The sequence below is a fragment of the Pristiophorus japonicus genome, chromosome 6, assembly GCF_044704955.1.
Source record: "Pristiophorus japonicus isolate sPriJap1 chromosome 6, sPriJap1.hap1, whole genome shotgun sequence".
NCBI lineage: Eukaryota > Metazoa > Chordata > Chondrichthyes > Pristiophoridae > Pristiophorus > Pristiophorus japonicus.
This window is the reverse complement of record NC_091982.1, coordinates 12,047,640-12,063,297: the sequence shown is the minus strand read 5'-3', so window position 1 is coordinate 12,063,297 and position 15,658 is coordinate 12,047,640. Positions and strand designations below refer to the sequence as shown.

Here is a 15,658-nt window from a genome sequence, read left to right as displayed (position 1 = left end):
ACAATACTGAAAAGTGTAGAGGAACAAAGCGATCTTGGAGTGCAGGTCCACAGATCCCTGAAGGTAGCAGGCCAGGTAGATAAGGTGGTTAAGAAGGCATATGGAATACTTGCCTTTATTGGTTGAGGCATGGAATACAAGAGCAGGGGGGTTATGCTTGAACTGTATAAAACACTGGTTAGGCCGCAGCTGGAGTACTGTGTGCAGTTCTGGTCACCACATTACAAGAAGGATATGATTGCACTGGAAAGGGTGCAGAGGAGATTTACAAGAATGTTGCCTGGACTGTAGAATTTTGGCTTTGAGGAAAGATTGGAGATGCTGCATATATTTTCTTTGGAACAAAGGAGGCTAAGGGGTGACCTGATTGAGGTGTATAAAATTATGAAGGTTCTGGATAGAGTGGATAGGAAGGACCTGTTTCCCTTGACAGAGGTGTCAACAACCAAGAGGCATAGATTTAAAGTAATTGGGGGGAGGTTTAGAGGAGATATGAGGGGAAATTTCTTCACCAGAAAGTGGTGGGGGTCTGGAACTCACTGCCTGAAAGGGTGGTAGAGGCAGAAACCCTCACCACATTGAAAAAAATACTTGGATGTGCTTTAAAAAGTCCGTAACCTACAGGGCTACGGACCAAGAGCTGGAAAGTGGGATTAGGCTGGATAGATCTTGGTCGGCCGGCGCAAACACGATGGGCCGAAATGGCCTCCTTCCTTGCTGTAAATTTCTATGATTCTATGATTCGGGAGTGGGACTTGAACGCACAACTTTCTGACTCCGAGGCGAGCCAGCTACCACTGAGCCATGTTGACAACTTGAAGCTGAACATACAAACATCAAACAATGATGGACAGGTAAAGACTATCTGGTCCATTGAGCCTGTCCCACACAATTGCGATACCTTGTGTATCACAATATATACACTCCACCCCACCCAAAACCATATGATCTCCAGTGAGAGGCAAAAGAACGTTAAAAAACCCAGGTCATTTTGGAAAAAAAATCTGGGAAATTCCCCTCTGGCCCATCTAGGCAATCAAAACTACTCCAGGAGATCACTCTGGCCCTGAATTCCCTGCTGTACCTACCTTCTGTAAGAGGTGACCTCCGCCCCAGCAAGAAACAGGTCCAGCTCTCATTTGAAGGAATTCAGCGAGTCTGTGCCCACCACATGACAGCAGCCTATTCCAGAGGTTCACTATTCTCTGGGAAAAGAACCACCTCGATATCTAACCTAGATCTAGCCTTATACAACTTAACTTTGTGACCCTTGGTCCAGCCTAATCTATTTAATTGAGATAAACTGAGCTGATGTTTACTTTTGTTTAGAATTATGTAGCCTGCAGCACATGAAGTCTCAACCCTTGCCTGGTGCCCGCCACCTCTTCCCGGATGCGCTCACTTGTCTCAATAATAGCTGGGTCATTGATATTTGTGGGCTACATGCAATGGATAGTTTATGTTTGCAGTCTCTTCCTCACTAATGGGAACCCTTAATTTCCTCCATTCCTGTATTATGAAGAAGAAGATGAAATGGAATAGGCCAGTTTGGAGGAATTTAGAGTACAGTATCATGGAAGATGTTTGTTTCCAACACATAGATACCCAGACATCAAAGTTTATAAACCTAGAAGACCTTAGAATTCTTTGCTCGTCAATGCCTCAGAAGGCCGTGCTTTCCACACATCCCCCCCACCCCCCCATCCCCCCCCCCCCCCCCCGCTCCCAGATGCTATTGGAGAGATGGCAGCTGCTGACTGAAGACCTGCAGACCAGTTCAACATCTTTCCAGACAGCCTTAGGTGATCCTTGTCACGTTAGTCAGGCAGCTGCTCACCATTGTATAAAGAGCATGACTGATGCTCTATTCAGATTGGCCTCACTGTTTATTGCCTTCTCCACAGAACCTATGAATCAAAAAGAGAGCAATTAAATTCTACAGATTGTCAAGGTTCCCATAGGCACAAGGAGCAATTGATGTAACTGATGTTGCACCTAAAGCCCCATATGGTAACCCCCTCGATGTAATTTTCAGGAAAGGGGTTTCATCAATCAACTGCCATTCACTTCATACTGTATGTTAATGTTCACTACCCTGGAAGCTTTCATCATGCACCAATCCATCATATCAGTCTTGATAATTCAAAATCGTGTATCAGGGTGATTGATTGGGCATCAAGATTATCACCTGCAGTCATGGCTTTCGACTCCATTATGACATCCGCAGACAGAGAGGGAGAGCAAATATAATGAGGCCCAGGAGACTACAAGGACTGTAGTAGTGAAGATTATTGGCATTCTGAAGTCTCCATTTAGGTACCTGGATGAATCTGGCGAAGCCATGCAGTGCAGCACAGCGAGAGTCCTCAATATCATTATTGCTTGCTGTATCCTGTATAATAACAATATGTTGATAGGGTTACTACTTAGCAAAGCTGAGAGGTAGGATGCTTATAAAGAAGGGAGAAGGCCCTCTATCACCACATCAGCAGGAGGGTGCTTGGAATGAAGGAACATGGAGCAGGAGAGCTATCAGTCTGCAGCCAGAGAAAGGAGGCAGCAATTTATGGCCAAACACGGGCGGCTATACAGATGGGCCATGTGTTCAGGGAACCTCCATGGTCAAGGGAGTTTGACATTAACAGCGCAACCTCTGCAAAGAACTTTGCTTTCTCCAAAGTCTGCTTCCAGTGGACTGTCGTGCTCCTCAAGAAGAGCAAACATCAAGTTTCAAGACCTTCCCAAACACATGGATAGCACTCAGGAACTTATTAATCATGCCCGTATCGGTGGCGAGCAGAGAACGGAGCTTCTCAAAGTTGAAGCTTATAAAAACATATTTGCGAATGACCATGGGAGGCAACAGGCTTTCTACGCTGGGCATCCTGTCTATCGAGAACGATGTGGCTCAAAATATCCTGGTGAACAACGTTTTATATTTGTTATTATTTCTTAGTTTATTGGTTAATTTAACATTTAGTTTATTTGTCACTTAGGTATAATGTTATTTTTTATGACATATTATTTATTAATTAAATTATTAAAAAATGTTTGCGATTACAGCTTTATTTCTGAAACTTTTGTGAGTACTCATTAAACTCAAAGTGCTATTTTCCCTGAGGCCAGCCCTGTAGCCAAATAATTCCAGTAGATAAGAGTTGAGAAACTAAATAGAACTTTTCTCCCCAAATGTTCCTCTCTCCATCCATTAGTTGCCTCCCAACGGCTTTTGAAACTTACCTTCATAATACAAACATCGCATTCTCACATGTCGCCAGTCAATTCCAGTAAGTTGCAAACATCCACAAAAATTAACTTTGATGTCTGAGTGGTCAATCCAATTTTTAGTTTCCAGCACAAAGTTTCACAAAATCTTCCAATGATGTCGTGAACTCTAACTGCAACTGTTTCTACTACCTGGTACCTTACTTGTTCTAGCTTCTAATCTTCTGCTTCTACAAAGTACTCCCTGAGTGATGCAAGGGTGAGAAGTGAATGGCTGGGAATATCTCTCCAGAGCCTTTGAGGACTGTTGACTCTCATCTCAGTGAAGCTGCTGTACCTGCGGGACCTGCTTCCATTTGACATTCTCTTACTTTGGCAATGGACAGAGGCCCGACAGTTGCCACTATTATTACATTGAAGTCTGATGCCCATTTTTTGCCCGAGTCTCCGGCCTCTCAATTCGGGCATGCCGGGAAGTGTGCAATGAGTTAAGCAATCGAAAATGGGCCATGACAAATTTTTAACCATAAAGTGTCCAGTACTCAGATATCATTCCAACTGGAAAATATAGGTGTCACCAACATGCTTGGTAATACTATATTTAAAGCAAGTTGGAGACATTTAGGAACAGAATTTAATCACTGTTTTCTTTTACTGCACCTCCCTGAGATCCAATACTATGAGGTCAAAAAATCTACAACTCTTCTAATGGACTCCCAGCGGACGCCCACTGGGAATCCACCAGAATGGTTACAGACTCCGCTGCGGTCCTGATATGCCAAGTCTCAGTTTTATTTTGGTGATTCTGTGATGGCCCAGCAGGAGCAGAATCTCTGCCTGCCTTTACAAGGCCATTGATATCAGGGGGAGGGCGGGAGGGCAGGGACTGTGGAAAGCCCGAGTTCCTGCAGCCAGGCCCTGAGTTGGAATCCAGCATAGCATTAACCAAACCTATCTCCCCCAACCCCCTGGTGGAAGTGGGATCCACATAGGGGTCTAGGCCAGGGTCCGAGCTTGGACCCCTGAAGTGGAGGAGATAATTCTTTTGCAAAAACGCTTCCTCGCAAAGGGTATATATCTGCAATGGGAAAGGGGGCAGCATGCCATTACTGGCTACGCATGCTGCTGTATGCTGTATTTTCTGCTGGGGGGCAGCACCCAAATGCTCCCATCAGCTGCTAAAGGCCCTTGACCTGCAACTTTTGGTGGGGTCAGCAGTGATGGCCATGGGCAGGTGCATTTGGCACTTATGCTGGGCAGTAGCTCAAACCCCATGGATCTTTGGGGCCTATTTTACTGCCTAATGGACGTGAATAGATTTAACCTTGCTAAATCAAGGCAATTTGTTTATTGACACCTCAACTGCAGTGTTGGTGCAAAGTGATTTCATTCTCACAGTGGAGTGTAAATGGTGACTGAATCTGGAGCCTGGTCTGACCTGACACCAGCGTGAAGGAAAATGAGACACCTTGAAAGAGGCAATCGCACTCTACTTTTACTTCGGAGTCAGGTGAAGCCTTCGTTCCAGATTTGCATTGCACTGACTTGTACTATTAATGCACATGAGAAGCAGCACAGAGTCTAGTGTATATATTGCATGAATCCAAAAGTCTCTCCATCCTTCCCTTGTATTCAGAAATTGCAATAACTTACGGTACAGTTTATACAGCAGCTGTCACAGTATGTGCCGCATGCTTGTGCTTTATGAAGGATGTACACAATGCTCTCTGTTCGTTGCAGGTTTCCTGAGCACCGGGGATCAAGCTGCAAAAGGCAATTATGGACTGCTGGATCAGATCCAAGCCCTGCGCTGGATCAGTGAAAACATTGCATTCTTTGGAGGGGATCCTCTACGGATTACAGTTTTTGGATCTGGAATTGGAGGCTCATGTGTCAGTCTTCTCACTCTGTCCCATCATTCAGAAGGTAGGTCACAGGAAAATGAATATCATCTTATGTTTCCCACCTGATTTGCACACCTGATTACTTCTGATAGTAATAGAATAAGATTTCAAGGGGAGAAACTTGCTCAGACTTGGGAGGAGGTGGGGGCTGGTGCTGGTAGAACAAAGTTTTTAAAGGATAGGTGAAAAGGTGGGAAAAGTGAGGTGCTCAAAGAAGGCGAAGCTACCAGAGGAGTCGGGGGAGTAACCAAGGTGTGACTTGTAATAACATCACCAAAGTGATCGTTTGGGCAGAGCAGATGGTGGAAAATCTAATTAACCAGAGAGGCTTCAGTAAGGAGCAAAATGTCACCACCCATGAACCAAGTTTCCATCAAAACCAGGATGTCAATGTAATCATCCACAATGAGGTCATGGATAGCAAGAGCGTTGCTCAAGAGTGATGAATTACTCGGCAGCCATTAGAGGGCAAAGAGTAAATTGAGAGTCATTGCAGATGAGTGAGACGATCCCAAGGAACAGCTGTAGGGAGTCAAGCGAGTAGTACCTTGTGGAGCTGGATCAAACCAATTCCAGTGAAAGGTGGTGAAGAACTTCTAAAGGACTAATGGAGCATAGTGGGCATGGGAAACGAACGGATAGCAGCAAATCAGAGATCCCTCAGCAACATGAGAGCAACATTCAGAGCAGGAATGGTAAAGTCACAAGTCCCAGAGGAGGAGATGAAACAGGCCAGGTAATGGAACAGAGACCATCTAGCACACCTGATTACTTCTGGTAGTAATAGAATAAGATTTCAAGGGGAGAAACTTGCTCAGACTTGGGAGGAGTGTTGAAGGTAGACGTCACCGAAAGCCCAGAATCCAGTGGAGAAATGAAATCTGACCCAAGAAAAAACAGGATTCTTCCCAGAACCCAACGCAACAGCAGAGTAAAGCTGAGAAGCCAGTCGTGCACTATAGTACAATCCTGAAGTCCTGCAGGTAACAGGAGTAGGCCTTTTAGCCCCTTGAGCCTGTTCCGCCATTCAATGAGATCATGGCTAATCTGTGACGTAACTCCATATGCCCACCTTTGCCTCATATCCTTTAATACCTTTGGTTAACAAAAATCTATCAATCTCAGCTTTAAAATTAACAATTGACCTAACATCAATTGCTGTTTTGCAGAAGAGAGTTCCAAACTTCTATCATCCTTTTGTGTGTAGAAGTGTTTCCTAACTTCACTCCTCGAAGGCCTGGTTTTAATTTTTAGGTTTTGGCCCCTTGCCCTCGAATCCCTAACCAACATAAATAGTTTCTCCCGATCTATCCTGTCAATTCCCATTAATTTCTTGAAAATCACCCCTTAATCTCTTAAATTCCAGGGAATACAACCCTAGTTTGTGTATTCTTTCCTCGTAATTTAACCTTTGGAGTCCATGTAATGTCCGTACACACTACTATAAATTTACACGAGGCACATTATGCAGACAAGGTCACTCTGTGACCTGTACCTTTATTCACAGGACCAAGAAGTGATGACCCTGCGTGGGACCTCCCTTTATATACCTGGATGACCAGGTGAGGAGTGTCTCCCACAAGTTCACCCCCTGTGGTCAAGGTGTGCATTTCTTAGATGTATACAATATGCAGTGTTGTTATGAAGGTTACAATTACATGAAGGTTACATACATGACATCACCTCCCCCCACAACATCTTATGGGGTCAAAGGTTAAGTCTTTCAGGTGGTCGACGCTCTCTCGTGGAGCGCCGCAGTTGGGACTCTGGTTGTTGAGCCTTGGCATGCGTCTCTGTCACCTGTGGTGATTCCGGCCTGTCCGGGCTGGCCGCAGGGACTGTGCATGCTGGGGAATGTTCTTGTTGCTCATTCACTGGCGGTGGTGTGGGCAACATCTCATGATCTTCCTCAGGTTCCACAGTGTCCATGCTGAACCTTTTTTTTTCTTGGTCCAGATGTTTGCGGCATATCTGTCCATTGTTAAGTCTGACCACGATGACCCTATTCCCCTCTTTGCCAATTACAGTACCCTCAAGCCACTTGGGTCCCAAAGCGTGATTAAGAACAAATACAGGGTCATCGATTTCTATACATCTCCCCTTTGAGTTACGGTCATGGCACTCATTTTGGGACTGGCGCTTGCCCTCAACCATGTCTGACAGGACAGGATGAATGAGGGACAGCCAAGTTTTAAGTGTAGGTTCCATGAGTAGTTCCGCGGGCGGGACTCCCGTGAGTGAATGCGATCGGGACCTATTGGCCAGCAGGAGGCGCGATAGGCGGCATTGAAGGGAGGGTCCTTGAATCCGGAGCATGCCCTGTTTTATGACTTGGACCGCACGTTCCGCCTGGCCATTGGAAGCCGGCTTGAACGGTGCCGTCCTGACATGTTTGATGCCATTACCCGACATGAACTCCCGGAATTCATAGCTAGTAAAACACGGGCCGTTGTCGCTAACTAGGATGTCCGGCAAGTGTGGATCATAAAGAACAGACGCAGACTCTCCACAGTGGTGGATGTCGTGCACGAATTCAATAAGATGCACTCGATCCATTTCGAGTACGCATCAACAACAATGAGGAACATTCCTACGTGAATACGTGACCATGGCCTGGTGGACCAGGGCCACGGGCTGAGTGGGGCCTTCCTGGGGGCATTGCCCAGCTGGGCACAAGTCGTGCAGCTGCGAACACAGTGTTCCAGGTCTGAGTCAATTCCCGGCCACCATACATTTGTCCGGGCAATGGCCTTCATTAGCACGATGCCTGGGTGCTCGCTGTGGAGTTCCCTGATGAATGCTTCCCTTCCCTTCTGGGGCATGACTACCCGGCTGCCCCATAATAGGCAGTCGGCTTGGATGGAGAGCTCATCCACCCGTCTGTGAAACGGTCTGACCTCCTCGGGACACGGTCCGTGTGCGGACGCCCAATCCCCAGTCAGGACACATTTCTTAATCAAGGATAGGAGGAGATCTCTGTTTGTCCAGATTTTGATCTGGCGGGCTGTGATGGGGGAGCCTGCGCTGTCAAAGGCTTCAACAGCCATGACCATCTCAGCGCTTTGCTCCGCTGCCCCCTCAGTGGTGGCCAGTGGAAAGCTGCTGAGCGCGTCAGCGCAATTTTCGGTGCCTGGCTGGTGCCGTATGGTGTAGGCATACGCAGCCAGCGTGAGAGCCCATCGCTGTATGCGAGCTGACGCATTGGCATTGACAGCTTTTCTGTCTGACAACAGGGATGTTAACAGCTTGTGGCCCGTTTCTACTCGAACCTTCTGCCAAAAAGGTACTGGTGCATCTTTTTCACCCCGTAGACACATGCGAGTGCTTCCTTTTCAACAATCCCATACCCCCGTTCTGCTTGGGAGAATGACCTGGAGGCATAAACCACAGGTTGGAGTTGGCCCTCATCATTACTCTGCTGCAAAACGCACCCAACCCCATAGGATGATGCATCACATGTCAAAACCAATTTCTCTCAGGGGTTGCACAGAGTCAACAACTTATTAGAACAAAGCAGGTTCCGCGCCCAATTGAAAGCCCGTTCCTGACAGTTCCCGCAAAACCAATCGCAACCCTTACGCAGGAGCACGTATAGCGGCTCCAACAATGTGCTTAAGTTCGGCAGAAAGTTCCCGAAATAGTTCAAGAGACCCAGAAATGAACGGAACTCCGATGTGTTGCCGGGCCTGGGCGCACGACGAATCGCCTCCGTTTTGGATTCGGTAGGCCGGATCCCGTCTGCGGCAACCCTCCTGCCCAAGAACTCGACCTCTGGGGCCAAAAACACACACTTGGACTTCTTTAGTCGCAGGCCTACCCGGTCCAGTCAGCGTAACACTTCCAGGTTGTGGAGGTGTTCCTCGGTGTCTCGACCCATGATAAGGATGTCGTCCTGAAATACGATTGTTACAGGGATGGATTTGAGCAGGCTTTCCATGTTCCTCTGAAAGATAGCGGCCGCTGATCGAATGCCAAACGGACACCTGTTGTAGACAAACAGCCCCTTGTGCGTGGTGATGGTGGTCAGTAGCTTGGATTCTTCGGCCAGTTCCTGGGTCATGTAGGCTGAAGTGAGGTCCAACTTGGTGAACAGCTTGCCGCCTGCCAGCGTGGCAAAAAGATCCTCCGCTCTCGGAAGCGGGTATTGGTCTTGCAGTGACACTCGGTTGATAGTGGCCTTGTATTCGCCACAGATCCTGACCGAGCCATCCGTTTTAGGACAGGGACGATGGGGCTTGCCCAGTCGCTGAATTCAACGGGCAAAATTATGCCCTCTCTTAGCAACCTGTCCACTCTCACTTTTCTCCCGCATCACACACGGTACAGCTCTGGCTTTGTGGTGCACTGGTCTGGCGTCCGGGGTGATATGTATCACTACTTTGGTACCTTTGAAAGTCCCGACACCAGGTTGAAATAATGACTCAAATTTCTGTAGGACCTGTGAGCATGAACTTCGCTCCACAGATGAAATGGCGTGCACATCCCCCCATTTCCAGTTCATCTCGGCTAGCCAGCTCCTCCCCAAAAGTGCAGGACCATTTCCCGGGACAATCTAGAGTGGCAGCCGGTTCTCTGATCCATTATGTGTGACCACCAACATTGCACTGACTAGCACTGGGATGATGTCTGCCCCCGCACCTCCAGCCTGAGCTAAGATCGTTGTGAACAAAAGGGCTGTTACCAGGCATTCCTCTCTGATTGTCTCTTTGATTACTCTGTTAATGGGTGTAAATGGCCCCAACCCGGGCGTATTGTCCACCGTGATGGCGTAAATGTCCGTTCAACCTGCCATTGTCTCTGTTGAGGACCCACTCTGGAGTCTCTTGCTGCTGGGTGGTTTCGAACTGCCCTTGCCTGCCTGCAGGGTTCTGAGTTGCGTTTACAATGTTAACTCCCTGACCATTGTCACGTTGGAGGCAGAATTGCGTGCGTATATTATCTTGAGTTCCTCCTCCCCCGCCTTGAAGGTCTGAGCCATCAACGGCGCCGCTTCCAAGGTCAAGTCCTTGGTCTCAATTAGCTTTCTGAAAATCCCGGCATGACCAATGCCCTCAGTAAAGAAATCCCTTAACATCTCCCCCCTGCAGGCGTCTGTGAACTTAGAGGCTGGCCAAGTACCGAAGGTCCGCAACGAAGTCCGGTATACTCTGTCCTTCCCGACGTCGGTGTGTATAGAATCGGTGTCGGGCCATGTGTATACTGCTCACTGGTTTGAGGTGCTCACCGATCAGTTTGCTGAGCTCTTCAAAGGTTTTGTCCACCAGCTTCTCGGGTGCGAGCAGGTCTTTCATCAGCGCGTACATAAAAAAAAACAGAAGAACATAAGAATTAGGAACAGGAGTAGGCCATCTAGCCCCTCGAGCCTGCTCCGCCATTCAACAAGTTCATGGCTGATCTGGCCGTGGACTCAGCTCCACTTACCCGCCCGCTCCCCATAACCCTTAATTCCTTTATTGGTTAAAAATCTATCCATCTGTGATTTGAATACATTCAATGAGCTAGCCTCAACTGCTTCCCTGGGCAGAGAATTCCACAGATTCACAACCCTCTGGGAGAAGAAATTCCTTCTCAACTCGGTTTTAAATTGGCTCCCCCGTATTTTGAGGCTGTGCCCCCTAGTTCTAGTCTCCCCGACCAGTGGAAACAACCTCTCTGCCTCTATCTTGTCTATCCCTTTCATTATTTCAAATGTTTCTTGAAGATCACCCCTCATCCTTCTGAACTCCAACGAGTAAAGACCCAGTCTACTCAATCTATCATCATAAGGTAACCCCCTCATCTCCGGAATCAGCCTAGTGAATCATCTCTGTACCCCCTCCAAAGCTAGTATACCCTTCCTTAAGTAAGGTGACCAAAACTGCATGCAGTACTCCAGGTGCGTCCTCACCAATACCCTATACAATTGCAGCAGGACCTCCCTGTTTTTGTACTCCATCCCTCTCGCAATGAAGGCCAACATTCCATTCGCCTTCCTGATTACCTGCTCCACCTGCAAACTAACTTTTTGGGATTCATGCACAAGGACCCCCAGGTCCCTTTGCACCACAGCATGTTGTAATTTCTCCCCATTCAAATAATATTCCCTTTTACTGTGTTTTTTTTCCAAGGTGGATGACCTCACATTTTCCTACATTGTATTCCATCTGCCAAACCTTAGCCCATTCGTTTAACCTATCTCAATCTCTTTGCAGCCTCTCTTTGTTCTCTACACAACCCGCTTTTCCACTAATCTTTGTGTCATCTGCAAATTTTGTTACACTACACTCTGTCCCCTCTTCCAGGTCATCTATGTATATTGTGAACAATTGTGGTCCAACACCAATCCCTGTGGCACACCACTAACCACCGATTTCCAATCTGAAAAGGACCCATTTATCCCGACTCTCTGCTTTCTGTTAGTTAGCCAATTCTCTATCCATGCTAATACATTTCCTCTGACTCCGCGTACCTTTATCTTCTGCAGTAACCTTTTGTATGGCACCTTATCGAATGCCTTTTGGAAATCTAAATACATCACATCCATCGGTACACCCCTATCCACCATGCTCGTTATATCCTCAAAGAATTCCAGTAAATTAGTTAAACATGATTTCCCCTTCATGAATCCATGTTGCGTCTGCTTGATTGCACTATTCCTATCCAGATGTCCCGCTATTTCTTCCTTAATGATAGCTTCAAGCATTTTCCCCACTACAGATGTTAAACTAACCGGCCTATAGTTACCTGTCTTTTGTCTGGCCCCTTTTTTAAACAGAGGCGTTACATTAGCTGCTTTCCAATCCGATGGCACCTCCCTAGAGTCCAGAGAATTTTGGTAGATTATAACGAATGCATCTGCTATAACTTCCGCCATCTCTTTTAATACCCTGGGATGCATTTCATCAGGACCAGGGGACTTGTCTACCTTCAGTCCCATTAGCCTGTCCAGCACTACCCCCCTAGTGATAGTGATTGTCTCAGGGTCCTCCCTTCCCACGTTCCTGTGACCAGCAATTTTTGGCATGGTTTTTGTGTCTTCCACTGTGAAGACCGAAGCAAAATAATTGTTTAAAGTCTCAGCCATTTCCACATTTCCCATTATTAAATCCCCCTTCTCATCTTCTAAGGGACCAACATTTACTTTAGTCACTCTTTTCCGTTTTATATATCGGTAAAAGCTTTTACTATCTATTTTTATGTTTTGCGCAAGTTTACTTTCGTAATCTATCTTTCCTTTCCTTATTGCTTTCTTCGTCATTCTTTGCTGTCGTTTAAAATTTTCCCAATCTTCTAGTTTCCCACTAACCTTGGCCACCTTATACGCGTTGGTTTTTAATTTGATACTCTCCTTTATTTCCCTGGTTATCCACGGCTGGTTATCCCTTCTCTTACCGCCCTTCTTTTTCACTGGAATATATTTTTGTTGAGCACTATGAAAGAGCTCCTTAAAAGTCCTCCACTGTTCCTCAATTGTGCCACCGTTTAATCTGTGTTCCCAGTCTACTTTAGCCAACTCTGCCCTCATCCCACTGTAGTCCCCTTTGTTTAAGCATAGTACGCTCGTTTGAGACACTACTTCCTCACCCTCAATCTGTATTACAAATTCAACCATACTGTGATCACTCATTCCGAGTGGATCTTTTACTAGGAGATCGTTTATTATTCCTGTCTCATTACACAGGACCAGATCTAAGATAGCTTGCTCCCTTGTGGGTTCTGTAACATACTGTTCTAAGAAACAATCCCGAATGCATTCTATGAATTCCTCCTTAAGGCTCCCCTGTGCGATTTGATTTGACCAATCGATATGTAGATTAAAATCCCCCATGATTACTGCCGTTCCTTTTTCACATGCCTCCATTATTCCCTTGATTATTGCCCGCCCCACCGTGAAGTTATTATTTGGGGGCCTATAAACTACGCCCATCAGTGACTTTTTCCCCTTACTATCTCTAATCACCACCCACAATGATTCAACATTTTGTTCATTAGAGCCAATATCGTCTCTCACAACTGCCCTGATATCATCCTTTATTAACAGAGCTACCCCACCTCCTTTCCCTTCTTGTACCTATTTTTCCGAATTGTCAGATACCCCGGTATATTTAATTCCCAGTCTTTGCCACCCTGCAAACACGTTTCTGTCATGGCCACCAAATCATACCCATTTGTAATGATTTGTGCCGTCAACTCATTTACTTTGTTTCGAATGCTGCGTGCGTTTAGGTAAAGTGTTTTAATACTCGTTTTTAAACCATGATTTTTTTTTTCACTCCTCCTGCAGCCCCTTTATATTCATACATATTGTCCCTTCCTATCACCTTGTGGTTTACACTTACCCCAGTGCTCCTCTGCTCTGTTGCCTCCTGCCTTTTGCATCCTTTCTTGGGGTTCTGTTCATCTGAGCTCTCACCCACTCTAACTAGCTCAGAGCCCTCTCCTGGGTTCCTATCCCTCTGCCAAGCTAGTTTAAAGCCCTCCCAACCGCACTATCAAAACCACCCGCGAGAACATTGGTCTCGTCTCTGTTGAGGTGTAACCTCTCCGACTTGCACAGGTCCCACCTAACCCAGAAGTGGTCCCAATTGTTCAGGAAACTAAAGCCCTCCCTCCTACACCAATGCCCCAGCCACGTATTTATCTGACTCGCCTTCCTATTTCTACCCTCACTGGCACGTGGCACTGACAGTAATCCCGAGATTACCACCTTTGAGGTCCTGGCTTTCAATCTTACTCCTAGCTCCCTAAATTTAGCGTTCAGGACCTCACCCCTCTTTCTACCTATGTCGTTGGTACCAATGTGGACCACAGCCACTGGCTGTTCCCCTTCCTTCCCCAGAATGCCCTGCAGTCGCTCAGTGACATCATTGACCCTTGCACCAGGGAGGCAACACACCATCCTGATGTCACTTTTGCTGCCACAGAAGCGCCTATCTACTCCCCTAACTATTGAATCTCCTATCACTATAGCCGATCCCGTCTTCTTCCTCCCCCCCTGTGCAGCTGAGCCACCCACGGTGCTGTGGCCCTGCCTGCACTCCCCAGAGGCATCACCGCCCTCGCCAGCAGTCAGAATAGAGTACCGGTTGGAGAGCGGGATAGCCTCAGGGGACTCCTGCACTACCTGCCTCGCCATACACTTGTGTGCAATGGTCACCCATTCCCTATCCTCCTGTACTCCTTTAATCTGTGGAGGTGACCAACGCCTGAAACGAGCTATCCACGTACCTCTCGTTCTCTCGGATGCTCCTCACTGCCTCCAGTCCTCGCTCAAGCTCCCGAGACTCGGCCCTCGAGTTGGAGGAGCTGGAGACACTTCCTGCACATGTGGTCATCCCCGTTGCGGGAAGCATCCAGGAATTCCCACATGGCACAGGTGTTGCATTCCGTTTGAACGAGCTGCCCTGCCATCCCACTAGTTACCCTTAAATTACCCAGCAAAAACACTGACTCCCACTACACACACTAAACAGCTATTTAGTCATTTATCCTCTTATCTATTAGAACACAAAAATCAAAGAGATATACTCACCAGCCGATCAGCCAACCACTTACCAGCATGGCTGTGACGTCACTTTTTGATTTCTTGTCCCTCCTCCCCGCTGGGCCCTTGTAGGTCGCTGACCCCGGACTGCCGCTGGGCCCTTGTAAGCCGCTGACCCCGGACTGCCGCTGGGCCCTTGTAGGTCGCTGACCCTGGACTGCCGCTGGGCCTTTGTAGGCCGCTGACCCCAGACTGCCACTGGGCCTTTGTAGGCCGCTGACCCCGGACTGCCGCTGATGCTGCTCCTCCCCGTCTTAGGTCCACAGCTGGTCAGTAGATGCGTCCTTCGCTTGTCAGCCGCTGCATCTCCCAGCCAGTCCTTCATGACAAAGCTCTGCTGGAGCCTCTCAACGAAATCATCCCAGTCCTCACCAACACAGTACCGTTCCTCTGTGCTACTGGTGGCCATTCTCATGAGTCATTGATTCCCGTTTCTCGTCGCCAAATGTAATGTCCTTACACACTACTATAAATTTACACGAGGCACATTCTGCAGGCAAGGTCACTCTGACCTGAACCTTTATTCACAGGACCAAGGAGTGATGACCCTGCGTGGGACCTCCCTTTATATACCTGGATGACCAGGTGAGGAGTGTCTTCCACAAGTTCACCCCCTGTGGTCAAGGTGTGCATTTCTTAGGTGTATACAGTATTGCAGTGTTATGAAGGTTACAGTTACATGAAGGTTACATACATGACAGTCCAGGTAACATTCTAGTAAATCTACGCCGCACTCCCTCCAAGACCAGTAGGTGGAGAATTGACACTGTAGGTTAGATTACCTTATATGTGAAGGTATTGAGGTATTTGAAGAAATTGAGTGGCAGTGCAGAGCACCACAGTCCTGAAGGCAGAGTCCAGGAATTCACATTAGAGCATTCCCTGCTAGGATTGCCAGCTCTGGTTGGATGTATTCCTGGAGAGTTGATCAGGTGACATTTGATCATATGATTCCCACAGTTTCGAAATGTTACTGCATTTACCTTATAAAGGTTGTGCCCTAGTA

The 15,658-nt window shown here is 47.3% G+C and overlaps 1 protein-coding gene across 4 annotated transcripts in view; it reads left to right on the top strand.

Annotated features, from left to right (window-relative positions):
* nlgn3a (neuroligin 3a) overlaps nt 1–15,658 on the top strand; it is a 217,160-nt gene that overhangs the window by 129,394 nt on the left and 72,108 nt on the right. For 2 of the 4 annotated variants that reach the window (XM_070882624.1, XM_070882623.1), the window contains one exon: nt 4,966–5,151. The exons of the other annotated variants lie outside the window; for them this stretch is intronic. In XM_070882624.1, the coding sequence (XP_070738725.1) occupies nt 4,966–5,151 (186 nt within the window). The remainder of the gene's footprint in view (nt 1–4,965; nt 5,152–15,658) is intronic. 4 annotated transcript variants of the gene reach the window in all.